This window comes from Furipterus horrens, unplaced genomic scaffold (assembly GCF_987537825.1).
Source record: "Furipterus horrens unplaced genomic scaffold, mFurHor1.1.pri manual_scaffold_5, whole genome shotgun sequence".
In the NCBI taxonomy this organism is placed as follows: domain Eukaryota; kingdom Metazoa; phylum Chordata; class Mammalia; order Chiroptera; family Furipteridae; genus Furipterus; species Furipterus horrens.
Genome location: NW_028327175.1, coordinates 49,078,220 through 49,102,847, shown reverse-complemented (window position 1 = coordinate 49,102,847; position 24,628 = coordinate 49,078,220). Strand labels below are relative to the sequence as shown.

Below are 24,628 nucleotides of genomic sequence, written 5' to 3'. Positions count from 1 at the left end.
AAGGGTCCGATATAGAGGGTAAGGATTTTCTTGACTGCATTCATGATGACAGTTTATTTATTACCTAGCTTTGGCCCATTTGACATCAGATAATGACACCGAAAAAATATCTTTAATTCGATTTTTAGATCACTCCGTCCATTACGCGAATAATCTCGCAAAGCAAAGTCATCGCCAAACCAGTCTATCGGGTAGATAACTAAAGTTTCTCAACACGCCCTGGCTGTGGCGACCGAGAAAGGTATAACTTGTGTTCACACCAAATTGAGGGCTATCCGACAGAGACTAAGGCAGGTTCCACAGGCGAGAGTAGGGTGGCTGTCGGGGCCAGCGGGCCCCAACAGTAACCAGCCCACGCCCCGCCTCCGCCCCCGGGTGTGGCACGGGCGCCAGGGATGCGGCGGGGTCTGCGCATGCGCGCGGGGCCTTGGCTGCTACGCCGACTCTACCACCTCCTCCTCCTCCGCTGTTCGCTGCACGGTTAGCCCGGCTCTCTGCCCCTCCTTCGCTCGGCGCTCCAAGGGGCCATGGCCGATCCTCGCGTGAGGCAAATCAAGATCAAAACCGGCGTGGTGAAGCGGTAAGGAACCGCAAACGGCGCAGCCGCCAGCTCCTCCTCTCCCTCGCCTTATGGCGGCCCGAGAGGCGGAGTGGAGCACAGGCCCATAGCGGGCGCGGGACTCCAGGCCTCACCTGGGACTCTCGGGCCCGCACGGACGGGGCAGTTACAGAGCGGGGCACGCCCCTCCCATTGCCTCTGTGCTCAAAATCCCAACTGTGGAGCAGCGAGGGTCTGCAGCAGCTCCCACCCCTCCAGCGCCCAAGGTCTGGGACCTGGAGGGGCGGTGGCTGCGATCCGGAGGCCGCCCCGGCCTGGGACTGTACCTGCTGTGTGCGCGCGCCCCAGATCTCCCCGCCGACCGGACAGGCGGGAGACGTACTCGGGGTGGGGGGAGGGGTACGTGCGAGCCAGTTCTAAAGCTTCGGGGGGACGCCGAGAACCCTGTGCTTGTCAAAAAAGCGAGACCTGGTTGTTGCCGGGTGATCTCACGTGGTAGGCGGGCCTCGCGGTCTGGGAGAACTGGGGCGTGAACTTCCAACATTCTCGCCAAACTTCTGTGGCTGACTCTCCCCACCCCGCTACTCTTCCCACTCCGCTTTCCGGACGCTCGCCCCCGAGGGTGTGGGGTGCAAATGGAATAACTGCCCTCCGGAGGTCGGCCCTAGCATCGGCTCTTAGTTCCTGACTGCTGGTCGACGGTTCAGTGCTTATTAGAACTTAAGACTCAAGAAGGTCAAACTTTTTGAAGAGTTCCAGGAGAAAAGATAAAAAGGCTTATGAAGCAGGTTATTTTTCAGTAGAACGGTGTCATCCTAGCCAGCTGGCTTTTTCCTCTTTGCGCACCTTTTATCCCTTTTGAACACATTTCCACTAGAGGAAGGACAAGGCAAGGGAAGAGAGTAAGTTCACTTTTTTAAGGTATTGCCCAGGAGGCTTCGCACAGCATTGCACTGTGCGGGCCTAGAAGCTTTCAGCATAATTAAGGCAGTAAGGAAATGGTATGAGTAGTAGTTTAATGCACAGCTCTTCTGAAGCGAGACTGCTTGGGTTCAAATCTTAATTCTGCCATTTATTATGTATTGTTGAATATATTACTTTGGACCGTTCCTCAGTTTCCTCATTTGTGAGATGGAGAAAGTAGCCACCTCCTGCAGTTGCTGCAAGAAGTGCTTGCTGTGCATCCTGTGCATACTGTTTAACATGATATGTGGCAAATAGTCAGTGGCTAGTTAATGTTAACTGATAATGTTGTTTGTAATCCCGTTTTACAGATGAGAAACTGAGGTGTAATGAAGTTAAAAGAGAAAAATCAGACATCTAAGATCACAGTCCTAGTTAGTGGCAGAGCAAGGGAAAGAAGCAAGGTTTCAGGTCTCCAACTTTCTATTTTAAGTACAATGCTTTAAAAAAAAGTATTTTTAAAAATGTGTGATAACAGGGGGATTGACATATATAAATTAATTTTTTTCAATTATAGCTTAAGATGTATAATTGAAAATATAAATAGTTTGCACTATTATGCCAGAGTTCTGTTCACTTTGGTAGACTTACTTTGGTTCTGTCATTTTAGTAAATCTGTTTAGTAGAAGTACTGGGTTATATTGAGAAATGACTTCTAATGGTAAATTTACATTAATTACCTACATGACCTCGTCGTGAGTTTCTCATCCTAATCTATATTATTTTATGAAATTAATTCAAGTAGTTATGTATTTACAATACATATTCTAGAGGAAACAAACTCATTTAGATGATTAATAATCTAATACTTTAGGCTTTCAAAAATTCCCAAGTAGTATGGAAACTGCTTGGAAATAAAGTTTAGCGTTCAGCTTATTTCAATAATAAAACATTATCAAACTTTAATAAATTTAATTGTTTTTGTGAAACCATCATAATTTACTGTACCTCAAATTGTTTATAAATTAATGTAAATGTCTATCATACTTTTTTCCATGGCTTTTTTGTTGACATTTGTGTGTGCAGTTCCCCATATGTACTAAAATGAGATTTTTTAAAAAAAAAACCTAAAAGATCTATTTTAGCTGTTTGTTACACATATTTTGCTTTGCTAGATAACCATCTAAATCTGTAAATATTGTTTCTTTGTTTCTCTCATTTTTTTCCTGAAATTTATTTTAACTCTTTCCATCTTCTGCCTTAGTATCCTATTTTTTAAATTCTCCATTTTACCTCAGCAAAGAAAAAAAATAGATGAGGCAGATATAGCAACGTATTAATGATTGCTGGGGCTGAATGATCATGGGGCTTCATTATATTTTCTATATGTTTAAAATTTTTCATAATAAAAGGTTTTTAAAAGTATATATTTTTCTCCTCTCTACAACTTTAGTTTCAAAGACTTATTAATTAGTTTATGATTTAGACATGTTCTTGGTTTTGTGAACAGGATTCTGTTCATTGGTTTCTTAAAGCAATGGCCTAAAAACCGATTTCTGTTCTCATCACCTTTTTTCGGATGCTCATTTCCTATAGCCCCATTTCTCTTCAGAAGCCACAACTTCTATTTGAAAGAAGAAATTTAAAGTCATCATTCACACCCTTAAGTCCTTCAGTTTTCTCTCCAGGAATTGAGAGCCACTAGGAATATATTCTAGATATTTGGGTAGGCTGTACTAGGGTGGGTGCATTCTTAGAGTTTAATTAAATCTGCTAGAATCCTTCAGGTTTTAGGAAGAAATCTGGGCAGGCAGGTGGAATGTTACAAGAGTATGGGAACAGGCAATAAGTGGATGGTGGTTTGGCATTAGGGAGCCCCAACAATGAGTGGAAGATGAGTGTTTCAGCATGTTGGCAAAATAGTGAAGGCAGTCTAGTGACTGGTAGCTGTATTCGAAATGAAAGGAGAAATAAATTTCACGGGTATCATTTTAGGCCTTAGTCTTAGAGAAACTTTGTTACCTTACACGGTAACAAAGGCAAAGTATTTAATTTTTGAAAATGAATTTTAAGAGGAAGGTTAGATCCCTAGGAACAAGGAAGGAGTAGTACAGTTGCTAGGAATGGATTATAAAGTGAGAGTTGGAAGAGGAATGTGGCTGGCTTGATCCTGAGCCTCTGACTTTTAGGACTCCTTAAATATCCTCTTCCCAGCAACAGAATTGTTTTTCCAGGACTAATTCTGGCTTTGAAACTAGACAAGAGGTGTGCACTACATTCTGGATGGATGATTATACTAAGTTTCTTCAAGCAGCAGCCTTTGTTCACATGTGACTCACTGTTAGTGGCTATTAGTTGGTAGGTTTGGGTCTGGCAGGCTCTTTTTAAGTTTTGGATGCATGTTCCAGGAAGATTGCTGGACCTACTGATATGTGACTGGGTCACAGCTAATCTGGCAACCAGCAGGGAGTGACCAAATATCACTCCAATTTTCTTCTCCAGTGCAGAACTATAAAATTCACTGCCCTTCCTTTTTAATGTCTAGGTGACATCATTACCCTGGTTTACCTGGGAATGAAGGATTTTCAAGGATGTGAAACCTTCATTGCTAAAACTGGGAAAGTTCCAGGCAAACCAAAATGATTAGTGTTCATACCTCGTCTGTAACTAGCTAACATAACACTGTTTTCTGTGTTATTTGGAGGCTGTTTGCCGATAGTATAACTAAATTGAATGTTGTATGTACCTTAAGTAAAATTTAAATGCATCCTGTAAATATGAATCCATGCTAGAGTAGTAGCATTTTCCCCCCCTATATTAAATAGTGATTTGGAAAATAATTTTCACTAAAGTAGAACATACAGGATTGATGTTTTGAATGTTGATAAGGCCTTTCAACTAAATAATAACATGTCCACAATAAGAGTTCAAATAAGATTTATGTTTGTGTGTGTGTGTGTGTGATTTTTTTTTTTTTTTTTTTTACCAGAGTTATGGTTAATTCAAGAAAATTTTCTACAAGAACAAAATGTTTTCATCCATTTAACATAAAAGGTTATTTAATACCTTTAAAGGCAACTTATTTTCAATAAAGCCTGCTAAACTAGCCCACTGGTGAGTGAATTAATTGATTAAAAATACTTTCTTAAATATATCTTTTCGTAAACGTTTTAGATGGTATGGCTTAAAATTCAGTGTGAACAAAGAATGTTAGGGCATTGGAAATAGCATTGACTTTGGCCCATAGTTTTTCCCTGATTAAATGAAAGTGACACCAGTAGATTAGAATGAGACTAGGACAATTCACACTGCAATTGTGTTAGTTTAACTTTAACAATCTTTTAACACTCTTGTTTAAATGTAGCTGACATACCATAATTACAAATCTACAAGCCTTGATTATGGAATTTTACATCATGAATCTGTGGGGAAATTGTATTGATTTTATTTTTAATAAAGCAATAGTCTTTCCTAAACTGTAGTATCTTCCCAAGTTTGTTTATACCCATGCCTCTGATATAAAACTGTTTATGATTATATATCTGATATATATATACACACACTGTACAGAAAGCATAAAAACAGCATAGATGGTAAGTAAAATCTTTGTGTTATTTGTTCAATTTATATATTCATATCTTTATGCCATACTGATGTACATTTTCTATGTATACTAAATGTATATATTATACTGACACATAAAAGTGAAAAGTACAAATGACACATATACTTATGTAGACATAGAGATATAGTTTTCCACTTTGACTTTTAGCTGTTTATACCCTCTTCATATTTAAAGTAATGATGGATAGAAGCATGGTGGATGGTACCTGGGAGAGGTTAAGGACATAGCTCTATAAATTATTCCCGTAAGCTTTAGTAGCTTTATTATTTTCTTTAATCTTACTATATCATACCCTTTTTGAGTGAAAGCCAAAATGGCCATCTTCCTACCTTGAAGTTTAGCCAACTCCTTTTAGAATTTCTGTAATATATCCAGTTCTACAAAGTCATAGTCAAAGGCAGTGTCAAAATGGATTACAGGTGGTCAGCTCTTCACCGCCTTCTGCCAACTACTTGACAAGCAATGACTCTTAGGAGCTACACAGCTGGCAACCAGCTGTCTCTTCAAGCTGGGAAGGGAGAAAGCTAAGGCCACTCATGACCATGGTTTTTCTAACACAATCTATATTATTCTGCAAGTTGAATATGGGAATGAAAGATCTTTTGACTCTTGTGTGACTGTGAATGTGTTCTGGGTTTTTATTGCATTTTTTGTTTGGTAGGATATTTTGAAAATTTATAGTAAGCAAATTTGAAAACTTTTGTTACTAATAGTAGTTCAGAACCCTTAGAATATAAATGTTTAAATGTGTGATCTATTCTACTTCCAACAATACATTTATAGAAGAACATAATTTCTATTGTGATGTTGTTAAATAGAGCTGATTTTTAAATTACATTATAGATCTGGATGATCCAAGATCACTTATTTATTTAGGTACATTTAAAGTGCCTCTTTTCTGAGTCCATTTCTCTCTTTCTCTCCATCTTTGCCTGTAACTAATTACTATTTTGAATTTGGTCTTTATCATTCCTGTGCACATTTTAAATTTTTAAATTTATATGTAGGTAAACATAAACCATATTATAATATTGTTCTGCTCACTTAACAACTTTATGTAAAGATAAGACAGACAGGTATGTACACAGGTAATTGGTCATATCAATTGTCTCCTAAGAGAGAAGCTGTATAACTGGAGGATGGGGATGGAGGAAATTCTTATAATTTTGAATCATGTATTACCTATAGGAACATTCCTAGAACTTTTTGTGCATATTACTTTTTTTGAGATTTATTCATGTTGAAACATATAACTCTACTTCATTCTCTTGTTCTTTTTTTACTTTATTGTTGAATGATAATTAGTTTTACTTTTTTCCACCCAGTTTTTTACTTTTATAAATGATGCTACCATATACTTTGTTTATGACTCCTAGTGCACATATATAACTGTTAATGTAGAGCAGAATTCCCCCAGCAGTGAGCCCTGAATGGCTTACATGTGTATGGAGGTATAGTATATTTTAACTTTCAAGATGGCCAAGTATAGCCAGGAATAGCCATGGGATGGATATATGGGTGAAGAGCCTTTCAGACAGAAGGAACATTAAATACAAAGGCTTATAAAAGAGAACAATGTTGGCCAGTTGGAGGAGCAGCAACCAAGTGAGAGAGAGGAGGAACCACTCTGCGAAGTAGGAGAAAGAGGGTATAGAATTTAAAGGACCCAGTGTGTAAGGACTTGAAAACAGGTCTCAGATCATATGTCACCACCTCTGTAGAAGTTTCCTAGCTGTCTCCAAAGTTAGTGCCCCCTTCTCTGTGTTCTCAAAAAACTTTGTAGTTTTCACAAAGATATCACTAAAAATATATTTAAGTTCTCTCTTCCATCCACTGTAATGCTGGGTTTGAAAGTATGGCTACGGATCCCTTGGGGTCCCTGATACCTTTTCAGGGTAGCTGCAAAGTCAAAGTTTCATAGTAATACTATGACAGTATTTGCTTTTTTCACTTTCACCTGCTCATAACTGTACAATGAAGTTTTCCGGATGCTAATATGCTATGTAATATTGTTATCTTTCTGGATTCACCCCTGGTGCCGTCAGATGGTATCTCATTCTGGCCCTAGGCAGCCTGTTGAAGACTCCCAGCATCCACAGTCTGTGGACGTCTCCTTCGGTTATTAATCTAGTCAACCTGTAGTCAGCAGCGCTGCTTAAGCACCACAGGGTGAGGCAGAGTAATTACTGTGGGTGGGACTATTGCTTCCCCTCAGGCTGATGCCACTTGGAGGGGAGTGCTCTGCCTGAGCAAGATGGCTTCTGCAGTATGAGGAATGACTCAGCACAGGGGTCCTGGTGGCTTTCCTTCAGTTCTCTCCCCAGAGCCACCATCCTCAGATTCTCCTCAAGCATCTCTAGTGTCCTGCCTTTGCTGGATCCCAGCTGGCAGCAAATGAAATTTTATGTGTTGGCCTTTGAAAGGGCCCTCTGTAACTCAGCCATCTCTCCCTGGCAGACAGGAACCCCACCATTTTTCATAGCTGGATGTTATCTGGGCTCTTTTTGGCTCTGATGGTGTAGGTTGGGGAGCCCAGCTTGAAGATAGACCCCACAGTTCTTTGGGGAAAGCCACTGGCCACTGAAATTTCCCTCTAGCCTTTCAGCTGCCACCTGTGTGAGCCCAGCCAGCCCTCTGGCATCTCCTCTACACTCCATAGCAGTCATGTTGTGGTGGAGTAGTTTCTTCTGTTTGTCTGTGGTTATAAGGCTTCTCTCCAGCTATTGTTCAGTTGGTTATTGTGGATGATTTCTCCACAATTTTGTTGTAATTCCAGATTGGTACTGGGAAGAAGTTAGTATAACTTCCACTTACTCCTCCATCATCTTGGCTCCTCTCTCAATGTTTTTACATTTAGATGCAGTACATTTGTTTTTTACTGTTTTCTAATATTCCACCGTGTGATAATAGCTAATTTATTTATCTATTCTTCTATCGTGGGTATTTGTATTGTTCTTCTTCCTATGTACATTCTTGTTCATGTCTTTGGTCATGACGTATGAGAGTTTTTCTTGTGTGTTTATTCAGAGATGGAATTTTGAAGCCATAAAATATGTCAATGTTCTACTTTATAAGGTAATGTCAAATTGTTTTCTGAAAGGATTGTACTGTTTTCCAGTCTTAACTGCGTTGTGTGAGAGGTCCTTTCATTGATCCACATTCTCTCCAAAGCTTGGTAGACATCTTAATTTTATTCTAATAATACTGTTTTGTTTACTCTTCATTTTGTAAAAAAGTTAAATTATTTTTATTATGTTTTTAAACAAACATCCCACAGATAAAGAGAGGAGAAGTGGTTGTGAGGTTCCAGCCCCACAACCTTCCTCCCTGTGTAGAATAATATTTATGCCTCAGGCGACCAAGGTTTTACTTGTGGGAAAGCAGGTCCTTTGAAAAGGGCAATCCTATCCATTTCCAGGACTGTATGTTCAGTGTAGGATACCTGGGGGGTGAAGGTTAGGCCTGCAGATAGAGGTCTGGATAGTGGGATCCTGAAAACTCTTTGGTGCTGGGTAGTTCAGGAGCTGAAGCCAAAGAAGATAAACAATATTACTTTTCAAAGATTCTTTTCTAGTTATTGATATTATGTTCATTTTTTTCTAGTTTTGTTGAGATAGAATTGACATATAACATTGTATTAGTTCAAGGTGTACAGCATAATGATCTGAAATACATGTATATTGCACAATGATTGCTACAGTAAGTTTAGTTAACATCAATTATTTCATGCAATTATGTTTTCTTGTGATAGAATTTTGTTTACTTTCTTAGCTACTTTCAAATATACAATATAGTATTGTTAACTGTAGTCACCATGCTGTACATTATATCCCCCGAATCTCTATATAACTGGAAGTTTTTACCATTTGGCCACTTTCAGCCATTTCCCACACTCCTTTCCTCACCCCATTCTCTTTTTCTATGAATTTGATTATTTTAGGGATTTCCTTCCTCCCTTTCTAGTGTGTGTGTATGTGTGTGTATAAATTCTGTTGTTGATTTAGGCTCAACCTTGGTCCCCTTGTTCAGGTCTGATCCTCTGTATCATAAGTAGAGAAGAATGCTGTCCTCCTTAATTCTTTCCCTTCACTTCTCCACTCCTGTCCCGCTCAGTGCTGTTCTTTAATTAAGGTGGATGGGAGAGGAGGAGGAAAGAACAGATAAAACTGTTTTGCCTTGAAATTGCAACTCTTTTTCTGACCAACTGTCCTTGCTTCTGTCCCAATCCTTCATCCTACCTCCTATGAGGTAGAAGAGTCAACGGTTCTGTAACAAGGACTACAATAAATTAAGAGACATTCTTGGCGTCCAGGTTGGAATTATGACCTTTTTTCCTTATTAGAAACATAATTATTCATGCTATACATATTATTCTGTAGGAAGAGTTCATTCACATTGAAATATTAAAATAGGGTTAAATAGGCTTTTGTGGGATAGTTTATGAAGTTTAACATCAAGTGGAAAACATGCCTACCGAGATCACTAAAAACTTGATTATAATAAACATGTTTGCAGTATAACAGAATCCCTAACTGGAGAATGCTTGAATTATATTGTGTGATAACATGGTTTCATGTTTACTTTAAATTTTTTCTGTCTCTTGCTTTTTTAAAATTATTTTGTTATTTATTTTTAGAGAGAGGGGAAGGGAGGGAAAAAGAGAGAGAAACATCAATATGTAGTTGCCTCTCACACACCCCCAACTGGGGACCCAGCCCGCAACTCAGGCATGTGCCCTGACTGGGAATTGAACCAGTTAACTTTTGGTTCACAGGCCAGCGCTCAATCCACTGAGCCACACCAGCCAGGACTGTCTCTTGCTTTTATGTAATATTGTCAGCCATTAATGGGTATCTTTTTCTTTCTGCATCTGATAACTTTTACTTAACATTGTCACAATTCTTTTTGCTACTGCTAACCTATTTTAGTGAAATTCAGACTGTTCATTTGTTTTTGGATAGTGATGTGAAATTTTAGATTGTCAGAAGTCTGCTCTCTGATTTGATTTACTTGGTCTAGTTTTTCTCTCTCTAGGCACCATAATATTGTACATTAACCTCCAGTAGAATAATAAGGTCCATGAACACAAGGACACACTCCTAGAGGGTGGCAAGAAAGGACTCCTGGTAAATATGAAATGGATGAATTTACTCTGTGACATTTTAAGTTCCTTGAGAACAGAAACAATGTCTTAGTCTTCACCCCCTTTGATATATTTTAAAATACTTTAGAACAGTCTTTTGAACACTTTTCAGTAATATATGTGGCACAAAATTCGAAAGGTATACAAAAAGATATACATTGAAACATGAGTCTGCTGCCCCTGTACACAAGCCACTCTGTTTTTCCCTCTTGGACCAACATAACACTTTTGCGGGGGTGTGTATGTGTGTGTGTATCTGTCCTTGTTCATGCCAAGTCTTCACATTTATGTCTTTTAAAAGAAAAACAAATGATAATACACTCTTTAAGACACTTTTGCACATTTCAGTTTTTGCATTTTCATATTAGAGCAGCCTTAGTTCCTTTTAATGACTACAAAATGTTCTTTTGTTATGAATATACTGAAACTGGAAAAGTCAGCATTTGTGCTGTTTGTCACTACCAGAACCCATAAGTAGAGACAAAGATTGCATTTTCATGGGAACTTTATTCAGATGCCAGCAACCTGAGAAAATGATGGGATGTGTACTCTCAAAAACCATCTTAACATTTCATCTCAGGCTGACCTTTTTATAAGGAGAAGCGTAGGTAAAGGTTTGGGGGTGGGGTGGGGAGGTTGATCGTAGGCCACAGAGATTTTCCTAGTACCTCTTTATCTGTTGATTAGCAATTCTTATCTGTGTCACTGAGTTCTCTTCCTGGAACACAATGGCTCCGTACCATCTCCAAGGCTTGCAGACCTCCTGGGGCACACAGGTTGAATTACATAGATCATGCATTCCAGTTCCTGGAATAACAGCTTTCCACAGGCATTAATCCCTTAAGCCTATAACTAAAGCCAAAATCTTTAACTCTTTTGAGTTCCCTTATGAACACCATTTCTTTTTTTTTTTTTTTTAACCAATCTTTTATTGATGGGCCTCTATATTGTTTCCAGTATTTTACTGTTTTGGAAAATGCAGTAATGAATTTCCTTGCATGTGGTAGTTTTACAAATGTACAGGTATATCTGTAGAATAAATTCCTACAAGCGAAACTGCTTGTTTGGGGGAAGAGGAACTTTTTTCTCTACAGGGTGGTGCAAAAGTAGTTTACAGTTGTAATACAAGTAAATAATATAATAATAATAAATAGTAATATAAGAATAATCTCTATCGTGCACTCACAACTGTAAACCTCCTTTTATGCCACCTGTACTAAATACTCTGGCAGGAACCCTGTAAATTAAACTGACAAAAGGCAGATTTATAAGGGAAGAACAAATAGATGTTTAATAACATGCAAACACATGGGAATACTCAGTGGTGAGTAACTCAAGAGGGGTTATTATATTGGCCTCGTATAGCATCTTAACAGAAGAAAAATAAATTTGTAGAGAAGTAAAAAGCTAAAGGAAAGGATTTTGGGTTTCTGACAAATTATAAAAGCTAAATAGTTATGGGCAAACTAATAGAAAATAAGGGCTAATTAGTAAAGTTATGAAGATTCCTCTGGTGCCATCTCTAGACTAAGGGTCTAGACTTGTCTTTGATGATTAACTTCAGTCTTCTGTTAGAGAGGGGCAGGGAGACACTTTTATAAATTTATGTTCTGCTTTTAAGTAAATAGGGGGAGGGCAGATAACTTTTTTCAAGTATATTTTATTTATTACACTATTACAGTTGTCCCACTTTTTCCCCATTTGTCCTTCACCCAGTACTCTCCTTCCCTCCAGCAATCCCACCCCCCTTAGTTCATGTCCATGGGTCATACGTATAAGTTCTTTGGCTTCACCCTTTCCTATGCTATTCTTAACATCGCCCTGTCTATTTTGTTCCTACCAATTATGCTTCTTAATCCCTGCACCTTTTCACCCATTCTCTGCCTTCCCCTTCCCAGCCAGTAACCCTCCAAATGATCTCTATATCTATGAATCTGTTCCTATTCTGGTTGTTTGCTTAGTTTGTTTTTCTTTTTGATTTTTTTAGATAATTGTGATTTGTTGTCATTTTACTATTCATATTTTTTATCTTTTTTTTCTGAAATAAGTCCCTTTAACATTTCATATAATAAGGGCTTGGTCATGATGAACTCCTTTAATTTTACCTTGTCTGGGAAGCACTTTATGTCCCCTTTCGTTCTAAATGATAGCTTTGCTGGATAGAGTAATCTTGGTTGTAGGTCCTTACTTTTCAATACTTTGAATACTTCATGCCAGTCCTTTCTAACCTGCAAAGTTTATCTTTTGAGGACTCAATCGATAGACTTATGGGAAATCCTTTGTAGGTATCTCTCTTCTCTTGCTGCTTTTAAGATTCTCTGTTTATTTTTAACCTTTGGTATTTTAATTATGATGTGTATTAGTGTGGTCCTCTTTGGTCCAACTTGTTTTGAATTCTCTGTATTTCCTGGATTTGTATGTCAATTTCTTTCTCCAAATTAGGGAAACTTTTCTTCATTATTTTTCAAGTAAGTTTTCAATTTCTTGCTCTTCCTCTTCTTCTGGCATCCCTATGATTCAGATGTTGGCCCTTTTGGAGATGTCCCAGAGTCCTATACTCTTCTCGTTTTTTTCAATTCTTGTTTCTTCTTTCTGTTCTGGTTGGATGTTTATTTCTTCCTTATGTTCTTAATCGTTGATTTGAATCCCAATTTCCTTCCCTTCACTGTTGGTTCCCTGTGGATTTTTCTTTATTTCACTTAGTGTAAGCTTCATTTCTTCCCTTATGCTTTTGCCATACTCAGTTCTTTGAGCATCCTGATCACCAGTGTTTTGAACTCCTCATCTGATAGGTTGGCTGTCTCTTATTTTGTTTAGTACTTTTTCTGAGGTTTTGTTCTTTTCTTTCATTTGGGCCATATTTCTTTGTCTCCTCAATTTGGCAGCATCCCTGTGCTTGTTTTATGTAGTGGGTGGAGTTGCTTTGACTCCCTGTCTTAGTGCACCTGTTAAGTTGTATTAGGTGGAGCCTTAAGTAATTACCAAGGTACAGCAACCTACTTCACCACTCTGGCTGTGTGGTGGGAGGGGTTGGAGAGGGGACAGTGCCACTGCCTGGCTTCTGGAGGTTTGCCTGGCACTTGCCCTGTTTCCAGTCACTTCACCCACTTCCCAGATGCCACTGGCCCCTTCTAGCTGTTGCCCTGGTGGTGGTTCCCAGAGTGGGGGGGGGTTTGCGTACTTCGAAGTCCACGAGGGCCCTCTAAACACTCTCCTGAGAAACCGGCAGTTCTTCCGCCGTCCAGGTCCCCCCTGGTTTTTACAGCCAGCAGTTATGAGGCTTTACTTTCCCAGTGCTGGAACCCTGGGCTGTGCTGTCTGGACTGGAGCTAAGATCACTCACTCCCACAGTATCCCTCCTCATTTTTATCTACCACATGTGAATATGGGACTGCCTGTTCTGACGCGCCTCCGACTCTTCGCGCCATACTGCATCCTCTCCACCCAGACTGTGACTCCACTGCTCCCGCCCATCTGGATGAATGTGACTTCTTTAAATCCTTGGTGGTTAGACTTCCATACGGTTTGGTTTTCTGGCAGTTCTGGGTGTTTTTTGTTTTGAGGTTAGTTGTAATTCTTGTGGTTGCATGAGGAGATGAAACATGTCTTTCTACTTCTCCATCTTGACCAGAGTCCAGATAACTTTTCTTATATCTGCTTTTTCTCAGTTGCCTTCAGCTCAAAATTATCTTCATGCCAAGGTGGCATATTTTGGGGTGGCATATTCTGCTACCCTTCACTGGCTCAAGTGTCATATATGTTTTAAATTTGAGAGAAATTGTCAAGTTGTCCTCCAAAGAGCTTTATCTATCTATAATTCTACTAATGATTTTATATACATTTTAACATGCAGTTTAACACCCTTATGCTCTGTAAAGAATTAAACTCTGTATGTGGATATTCCTAAGTATGTTTGGTTTTGGGGGGGGGAATCCTTTCCACATTGTTGAAAATGACAAAAACTGATAAGCATACAGGTGTGCTAAACAATTTAAATTAATTTCACTTCTGACTATAGTCCTAAAAGGGGGAAATCTTGTTCTTTCTTTTGTTTTTGTTTTTTATATTTTGTTTGTTTATTTTTAGAGAGAGTGGAAGGGAGAGAGAAAGAGAGGTAGAGAAATACTGAGTGGTTGCCTCTCGCACACCCCCAACCTGGGACCTGGCCTGCAACCCAGGCATGTGTCCTGACAGGTAATCAAACTGGCAAGTTTTCATTTGCAGGACAATGTCTAACCCACTGAGCCATACCTATCAGGGTGAAAATCTTGTACTTTAGAAACACTAAATTGTAGAGGTAATGAAGTACCCCTTAGAGATGCTCTTTCTTCTGCCCTTCTTCATTTCCCTGTCCCTCTACTTCCTACCTTGCCCCCCGAATAGACCAGAGAGGTATTTAATTTGTAATTTGCTCAGGATTACCCAGCCAATTACTGGTAGAGCCAGAATAGGAAAACTTTCTAAAATTACTACATGACACTGTCATCTCACAAGTGTGAAATCTTCAGAATTGTTTTTTTTGTTGTTGTTGTTCTAATATGTTATAAATTTTTTAAGTTCGATTTTATTCAAAGTTTGGTCTGTTGATGTGAGAAATGTCCAAACCTGTAGAGAATTTTTGTAAGAGCTTATATGTGCCAACCTGACAACATGCTGGGAAGCAAGATCTCAAATGTTCTGGAGAATAAGAGTTTTGCAGTTTTTATACCTTTGGAATTAAGGAGGGAATATAAGGAAGATTACATGAAGGTGGGAGAAAGCAAGGTACAGATAGTTAAACAAGATTATGTGCTCCCTTGAATGTTGTTATGCCTTCAAGGAGACTGAAATACAGACATTTCAAAGGTGTTTGTTAAACTAGGTGCACGAAAACAATGGCCATGGCTTGCTTAAGCGGAAGATAAACCTTTTATAGGCCTGGGGCATGTCTACCCACCATGACTGCCCAGTTAGGAATTTATGATCACCCTGTGAGGTTAGTTGCCATTAGATTAATTATTACAGAGCCCCTTTTTCATCCACGGGTCCTTGAAACTAGGTTCAGTGAGCTTTGACTCTTAAGTTATTTTTCAGGTTTATCATTGGAATTTTAGTTTAAAACAATAAATATGTTGTATCTAAAGATAACCATTGATTATACTAGAACTAAGTTTAATAACTGGCCAGCTTTACTTTATCGACATTCGTTTTGTATTCAGTTCTGCATTAATTATCTTACGTAGGAAAGCATGTGAATTGCTTTGGTTCTTGATCTTGATTTCTTCCCCTTTGAAGAAATTTTAGAGAGAAGATCTTGATTTCTCCTTTTTGCAGAAATTTTAGAGTATGTATTTTCCATATTGTTGAAAATTGTAAGATCAGAACAGATTGGGTATGCAGATATGCTGAAACATCTTTTAAATGCAATTCTAAAATTCAAAAATATAAAATCTAAAGAAAAATACAAATCTTAACTGTTTCAAACTCTATTGCCAAAGAATCTGTCTGGGTAAATAGACTAAGAAGAAGCAGGAAAAACTTTAAAAGACCAATAGCACCTTGCTAGCACATGGCTAATAAGGACTAATAGGTACTTACACTGATGAAAGTGATTCAGACAACAATATATTAACCCCCTACTGTGCCCTGTTTTAAGCTGTTAATAGACATTAGTCTTTTAAAGAAAGACTAACACTTTTATATTCGTTTTCTAAGCTTTTGGTACATTTGTGAACTGTTACAGCCCATTGTTGTGTTTTATTCTTATAGGGTAGTGCATTTTCCAGAATACAACACTTTTGAGACATGCTAACTGCTCTGAAAATTTAGGTTCCAGTAGTCTTGAGTTCTTAATGTAATAAGAAATATTTAACATTATATTTTGATTACTGTAAATACATTTTTTTGGTAGAAGTTATATGGGAAGAATAAATGCTGATGTATTTTTCACTGACAAAAAGAATGTGAAAGTGATTGTACTTAGGTTTTTTGTTTTCTCACATATTAAGGCCAGAATTTTTATAAAAAATTCTAGTACTATATCTATAATACTGTATTATAAATAGTTTGTGACTTTCCAAAAACAAATCTAATTCTTAAAGATTTAACCTATATATATGAGGAAGGAAGATTTTAACACTGTAGTTTCCTTTAAAATGTTGTAAGTAAACTTTAATGCTGACTCCCTGCCTGTTAGAATAGTAACTTAAATTTTTGTTTAGGTACGTACTTTGCTTTTATAACACTTTTTTAGAGAAGAGATTAGTAAATAGTTCTGGATGTTTTATGTTTAAAGTAATTCCAGATATAAAGCTAATAGATATTTCACTTGGTTTTCAAAACAATTTATCTTGAAGAACTTGATTGCATAATATAAGTAAATGCTGAAGGATACATTGACTGGATTAAATGATGTATATAATTCAGATAAATTCAAGACTTTACAAAAAACTGGGGGGCTTTAATAATTCTTTGAAGTAAAAACATAAGCATAGTACCTAATTTGTGATCCAGATGATACAGTTTTAGTGATTACAGAAGTGAATGATACATACAAAAAATGCATTTCTATGATTTCTCATGCCCATTCAAAACCAAGGGAAAAAATGAAGCAAAATTTTATGAGAGATTGCATTATACAGTTTGTAGGTTTATTATTATGACTATGACTTTACTATCTGAAGAGCAGGTTTAGGTCTAGGTGTTGAGTTTATTACTTAAAGTAGTAGTATTGGGCCATAACTTTTTTGTTAGGATTAATCTTTTGATTAAGATCAGGTTTGGATAGGTAAACAACAGTTTACCTCCTCGCAAAACCACATCAAAATTACAACTAAACTACAGAACAACCATCATTCAGAACCATCAGCTCAAGCTGAATGGAAGTCCTACAACTACAGAATTAAAGAAGAAACTACATCCAGACTGGTAGGAGGGGTGGAGATATAGAACAGGAGGGATGTTGTGGGAGCAAAGGGTCCCAGCCCCACACCAGGCCCCTAGCCCAGGGTCCCAGTGCCAGGAAGGTAAGTGGTAATTTTTGGCTATAAAAACCAGTGGGGATTGAGGCTGTAGAAGACAAACTGCTAAAGTCTCAAGCAGTTTCTCTTAAAGGGCCTGCACACAGATTTACTTGGACTCACTTCCTCTGAGCTCCAGCACAGGAGCAGTAGCTTGAAAGGCATCAGACAGGACTTCCGGCCAAGATGGAGGCTTAGACGGACACGCTAGGTCTCCCTCTACAACTAGAGAGGAATACAACTACTTCAAAACAAAGGATAACTAGAAATTCCAGAAAATAAAAATACACGGAAGCCCAACATATGAAGTTATAAACCAGCGGTGCCATTTGGGCAGGTAAGAGTTAAAGAGGGCAGCGCTGTTTGCGGTCGCACCTGGGACAGCGGCAGGGCGGCGAAAAATCCCGGCTGCAGTCAAGCCCCTGGCAGTGCGCGACCCCAGCGCTGGGGAAAACAGCCACCGACTCGCCTTGAACAGTGAGGCCCAGGGGGGCGGGAGGACGGATCCCGGTCTCCTAGCTGAATAACTGTGTGAATCCATCTTGGACCCCCGCCTCCAAAGAAAGCACCACAGGGCTGCGAAATAGGTCGCGGACAGGCGCCGGTCGCTGAATTGTGACGCGTACACAGGCACTGCCCCCTACAGCCGGCCCAAGAAAACAAAACGCATCTGTCAAAATGAGGCAGACAACTATAGAAATCCCGGTGGCACAGCTCACCAGGCAACAGATAGAGAACCTGACAGATGAACAGATAAGAAACCTGTCAGAGGCTCAGTTCAGAGCCATTGTTATCAGGTGGCTTACAGAATTCACAAAAGAGCAGGAAAAAGATAAGAAAAAAGCGAAAAACATTCATAACGAAAGGAACAAAACCACATACGAGACAGATGGTGAGGAAAAAAAATCCAGAGTTCATTTCAACAAACCGGAATATGGAGAAGGAACAAGCAGTCAACCAATGCAGAGAGAGGAAATGGGAAGCAACAATGAGAGGATCAGAAACCTCTGGGACAGCTATAAAAGGCCCAACATAAGAATCATTGGTTTGCCAGAGAGCGAGGAAGATGAACTAGAACTTGAAAAATTGAGTGCAAATATAATAAAGGAGAACTTCCCAGACTTGGGGAAGGGAATAGACTTGCAGGTCCAGGAAGCAAGGAGAGTTCCCAAGAGACTGGACCCAGGGAGAACCACTCCAAGACACATTATAATCAAAATGTCAAAAATTAAAGATAAAGAGAGAATCTTAAAAGCAGCAAGAGAGAAGAAAAGAATTATATACAAAGGGGTCCCAATTAGACTATCAGCTGACTTCTCAAGGGAGACCCTACAGGCAAGAAGGGACTGGCAAGAAATATTCAAAGTAATGAAAATCCAAAACCTACAACCACGAATACTCTATCCAGCGAAATTGTCATTCAGAATAGAAGGACAGAGAAAGTGTTTCCAGGACAAAATAAAACTGAAAGAGTTCATTAGATCCAAACCACTGTTATATGAGATGTTAAAGGGACTGGTTTAAAAAACAGAAGCTAGGGAGATGAAACAAAGGCAAACTAAACAGGCAACGAGAGTGGAAAAGGAACTGTGGGTACGGGAAGCATATTGGGGGGAGGTCAACAGGGAGGGGGAATGGGGAAAGGGAGGGAGATGATATAGGAATTGGGGATCATGGTAGGAGGGAATGGAATAGACGGAGAGAGGTTGGGAGGAACTGTATGCACAACTAATGGACATAATCTAAAAGGGGGGGACAACTGGAGGGAGGGGGGCCACCGGGTGGAGGGGAGCAGAGGGAAGGGAAATTGGCACAAATGTAATATTTTAATCAATAAAACACATTAAATCTGAAAAAAAAAAAAAAGAAAGAAATTACAAAAAAAAAAAAGAAAGGCATCAGACATATAGGGAAGAACTGAATTGTCCAGCATCAAGGTGAGAGCCAGGGGGACAGCTTTTCCCCCAGACAAAAGTGCTGGCAGACACCATTGTGCCTTTTCTGAGTGATCCCTGCTCCATCCGCCCTCCTGAGCCAGCAGGCAGGTGCCATATCTGAGACTCCATCAACCTAGTTCACACTGTTTGCCCTGTGCTGGTGTTTCCCTGAGGCTCTGCCCCACCCAACTTTGGGACCCACCCAGGCTGTTTCCAGTGGCTTTTCTATACAAATGGCTTGTCTTGGCTCATGTTTCAGATCTTCCTAAGTTCTCTCAAACAAAGAGCATCTGGCCTTAGTGTGCCCGATGGCTATTGCTAAGTGACCCCAGGTCTGCCAGTAACAGCAACTGGCCTTGGTTTATGTCTTGAACTCACTTGGCACCTCTAAGCCCAGCACAAGTAGCAGCCAACTGCACATTGCTTTATAACTTATTTGGGTGGCCCTGGACAGAATACAGGGGTTGGCTGACTTTGGCCAGTACCTCCCAGGAGGCCCAGAGCCTGTGCACCCAGTGGACAGCTATAGATCATGTTGGAGCACCATCACTCAACCACCTCCACAAGCGATGCACTCAAGGGGAGGACTCAGCAAGCACCAGAGCCCTGCTAAAGTAAGTCCTCCTCTGTGGAGTGAGCCCCTGCACAGCTGATTGTTTATGGTGTCAGAGGTTAATGGTCAGTGGTTACTTCCAGTCCTTACAGCTGATTGGCTTGGGTAAATCTACCTCCCATTGACCGGTCAACAGCAATCCAGGCTCAGCTGCAGGGGGGTGGTATGTACACAGTCCACATGGTGGGCACACCTGAGGTGCACAGCTTGGATGATAGGGGAATCTGTGCCACTGGACCCTACAGTACACCTAATACATTAGGCCACTCTACCAAGCCAGGGAATCGTATAGTTCTAACACGTGGAAACAAACACAGGGAGGCTGCTGAAAGGAGACAGAAACATGGCCTAAATGAAGGAACGGAGCAAAAATCCAGAGGGAGAACTAAAGAAAGTGGAGACAAGTGGTCTGCTAGATGCAGATTTCAAAACACTGGTTATAAGGATGCTCAGTGATCTTAGTGAGGACCTCAACAGGAAAAAAAGAAAAGCATGGAAACCATAATGAAGATACAGTCAGAAATGAAGGATACACTAACTGAAATGAAGAACAATGTACAAGGAATCAACAGTAGAGGGAATGGAGCTGATAATCAAATCAGAAATTTAGAATATAAGGAAACAAAAAACACCCAATCAGAGCAATAAGAAGAAAAAAGGATTCCCCCAAAATTAGGATAGTTTAAGGTACCACTGGGACAACTTCAAGTGTACCAACATTCACATCATGGGGCTACCAGAAGAAGAAGAAGAGAGCAAGAAATTGGAAGTCTGCCCTGGCTGGTGTGGCTCAGTGGATTGTGCGCCGAACTGCAAACCAAAGGTTGCTGGTTCAATTCCCAGTCAGGGCACATGCCTGGGTTGTGGGCCATGTCCCCAGTTGGGAGCACACAAGAGGCAACCACACATTGATGTTTTTCTCCTCTTTCTCCCTCCCCCTCTAAAAATAAATAAAATCTTTAAAAAAAATTAAGTTAAACATTTTAAAACCACGGCAACTAGGTACTAGAATTACAACTTGTTTAAAAAAAAAAGAGATTGGAAACCTATTTGAAAAAATAATGGCAAAAAACATTGCTAACTTGGTAAAGGAAATAGATATATATAAGTCCCAGAAGCACAGAGAATCCCAAATAAGATGGGCCACACCAAGACAAAAAATCTTAAAAGCAATGAGAGAAAAATGGTTAGTTACCTGCACGGGAGCCTCCATAAGATTGTCAGTTGATTTCTCAAAAGAAACTTTGCAGGCTAGAAGGGACTGGCAAGAAATATTCAAAGTATTGAAAAGCAGGGACCTACAATGAAGGTTACTCTGTCCAACAAAGCTATCATTTAGAATGGAAGGACAGATAAAGAGCTTCCCAGGCAAGGAAAAGCTAAAGGAGTTCATCAGCACCACAGCATTATTATATGAAATGTTAAAGTGTCTTCTTTAAGAAGATGATCAAAAATATGAACAGTAAAATGGTGTTAAATACATGTTTATCAATAATTGAATCTAAAAATAAAAATAACCAAGCAGAACAGAAACAGAATCATAGATACAGAGAATGTTTTGGTGGTTGCCAGAGGGGATGGGGTCAGAGGGACAGGCAAAAAAGGTATAGGTATTAAGAAGTACAAATTGGTAGTTACAGAATAGTCAATGGGGATATAAGGTTGTAGAGAATAGAGTAGACAAAGAACATATATATGCATGACCCATGGATATGGACAACAGTGTGGAAATTGCCTGAGAGAGTGTAGGGGGACTAGGTTGAGGGGGTAAAGGGAGAAAATTTGGGACAACTGTATAGCATAAACAATAAAATATAATTTAAATTTTAAAAAAATCAAGTTTGTATTATACCAAACATTTTTCCCCTCTCCTGGAATAGATGCTTGCTATAAAGTTAAAATAAAGTAATCTCTTTTTTTTTTCATAAATTAGAAATAATTGAAATGGTGAAAAATTTTGAGGGCAGTTTGAGATGTTTCTAAAGGCTGACATTCCCTGTTGGGAACCAAATGGACAAAAATGTTTCATTCTTCATATTTGGGTCATACAACCGTTGGAAGAGATGTGACTAGGAAATATGAAGACATCGACAACCAATTCTTTCCCCAGTAGTAAACATAGAGAAGCTCATCTTCCTTGCAGTTTAAAAAAAAATTTTTTTTTGGAATTTTTTTCATTACCACTTATTCCCTTATACACCTCTTCCACCTCCACCTCCCAACTCGCAAGCACAACACTGTTGTCTGTGTCCATGATTTCTTTCTCTTTTTTCCTCTTTCTTGCAGTTTTAAGTGGCTACCACAGCCCTTGAATATCCCTGTCTTTCTTGCCATATGAAAAATAATTTCTGATAAGTGTTGGTAAGAGAAAATGTGAGATGATAACTGCTATCAGCTTGTCAGCTACTAATTCTACTGCCAGCCTGGACTGTGATAAATTTTCCCAGGTGCAAGGATTCCTTCATTGAATTGATTTCAACAGCTACTTACTGAGCATTTGCTATGCATAAGGCACTATGCTTTCTAAATATTGTCCACTGTTCACCAAAACTTGGTTATTCAGTTTTTGCCAAAATCAGCCCCTCAAATAGAGGTTGATTCTTAGTTGAAAGAGCATTCATAAGTGCTTTGTAACACGTAACAAGTGATATATTTTAGCTTAACATTCCTTAATATCAGATTTTCAGGTTTATACTCATTGTGAACATTCAGACTGTGTCTTCCATGAAAATTAATGATATTTTACATAGGATACAGTGTTACTAAACTTAAATAACCTAAGTTTGTGGCTTTATTATAGTAGCAAAGACAACATTTTGAATTATAAATATTACAGCATTGTTCTCAATTATAAATAGGTATTCAAAGAACTGCTTTGAAACTAGTGAGTGATGAGAAAATGCTGAAAAAAGGCAGTTATATATTACTTTTATAATTGAATTGCTGAGTACTGATGTTTCTGCTTCTAAAATTTCTTAACACCTTTCTGCCCTAGCATTTAGTTTTCTTTTGCTTATTCTGGCAACATAACAAGGCATGGGAACAGCCAACGTTAGCTGATAATTTTTGAGTTTCACTATGTGCCATACATTATTAGTTAAGCACTTCATGTGTTTGTCTTTTAGCCATCACATTTCTTACGTGAACTCAGTGTTGTGACTCCTATTTAATAGATGAAGAAATTATGTTTAATTAATTTGCCCAAAGAGCCTGCAAGTCGTAGAGAAATGATGAGAGAGCACCTGTTGAGTGACACCAGGACACTGACTATTCCTTTTTTTACTTCAACAAATTTATAAAGGAGATGAAACTGATTATGTGAAGTCACTGGATATAGGAAGATGAATAACACTCTTTTCATGGAGCTCCTGGTGTCAAAGAGAGAGACAAAATTCACAGAATTAAGGACAGGATGTTTTGTGAGCCCAGATGAGGTTATGGCAGACTGCCTCTAGGGCAGGGTTTTTCAGCCTTGGTACTTTTGACATTGTGGGCTGGATACTTCTTTCTTGGGGCCAGGAAGGCTGACCTTTACATTGTAGGATGCTTAACAGCATCCCTGCTCTCTACCCATCAAATGCCAATAGCACCCCTCCCACACACACTTGTGACAACCAAAGTGGGGTTTGGCTGCCTGCTGTCACCAAAAGGCAAACTCTAGAGGCAGAGGCTGGTAAGAAAGAAAAAGGGGTTTTATTGGAACACTGATTGAATTATCTGGGAGAATGGGGTCCTCCCCATGTCAAAGCTCATCTGCCCCGCAAAACCAAGCCGTCTTCAGCAAGACCAAAATCAAAGGCACTGTGCTTCATTTTAGAGTACTGTCCTTTGGAGCACAGGCTACTGAGCAGTCATCTGGGTAGCTTAGCTTGTTCCCAGCTGCGGTCTGGCTCTAGGCTCCCTTCTGGAGGCTGCATTTGCAGCCAGCACTGCCATTGGCTATGAGGCTTCTGGGGCCACGAGGTCCCATGTTCCCAGGTGAGAAAGCATGCGAAGGCACCAGCAAAAGCTACACCAGGTTAGCAAGAGAGAGAGAGTCCCTGGTAAGTCACATGGCCCATGGAGAGGACAAGACAGTACAGTTTCCAAGTACAGGTCCTGAGCCGCAAGTCATAAACAAGAGAGAGATTTCTTTGTTCCCCTGGGTTTATATTAGTTTGGGTGTGGGGTGGACCAGGCACTTTGTCAGAAAGACCAATTAACTTCGCAAACTTTTGCATGCTTTGGGTGGGTCCACTTCCCAACCAATTCCTTCTTTCCCCTGGATAGACAGTTCCCCTTGGTCCAGCACATCCCCTCCACCATTTTAACTTCTGTTGTGCATGTGCCTGCCTTCCTCTAGTCCGCCGCTCCAATCTGGTACTGGAAGGGTGTAGGAGGATTTTTTTCCCATTATTCAATTATCTTGCTATCCTTGCACGTCCTCATTGTAAGAACTTTCTCCTGCCTTCACCTTGCCAGGGAGCGGGGGGATTATAATCTGGGTTCATCATGGAAGTGCTGTGAAACTCAATGTCCTTGCCATGGCCCCAGGCAGTTTGCCAAGGTTTTGTCTGACTGCACACCACTGACTATGCCTAGGTGCAGAAGGGGCTCCCAGGTTCCATGCCCATGGCCTAGCTCCATCTTTCCCAGTGGCCTCTCCTATGCTTCCCCCAACCCCCAGCCTATTCTGTTGATATCAGCAAGGCTCACAAGTAGGGGGAGGATAGGTGAGGCTAGGGAATAAAATTGCCCCTGTTGAGAACCACTACTTTAGGGTTAAAGAGGCTTATCATAAGTGACATTTGAGTGGACTCTTGAGGCCACATAGAAGTCACATTCTAGATAGAACTATACCTCTCATATGT

The 24,628-nt window shown here is 39.7% G+C and overlaps 1 protein-coding gene across 1 annotated transcript in view; it reads left to right on the top strand.

Moving 5' to 3' along the window:
• The first annotated feature begins 400 nt into the window (after positions 1–400).
• TBCA (tubulin folding cofactor A) overlaps positions 401–24,628 on the top strand; it is a 76,418-nt gene continuing 52,190 nt past the window's right edge. Inside the window, exon 1 of the mRNA XM_090278972.1 lies at positions 401–580. Within this exon, the coding sequence (XP_090135098.1) occupies positions 528–580 (53 nt within the window). The 5' untranslated portion in view covers positions 401–527. The remainder of the gene's footprint in view (positions 581–24,628) is intronic.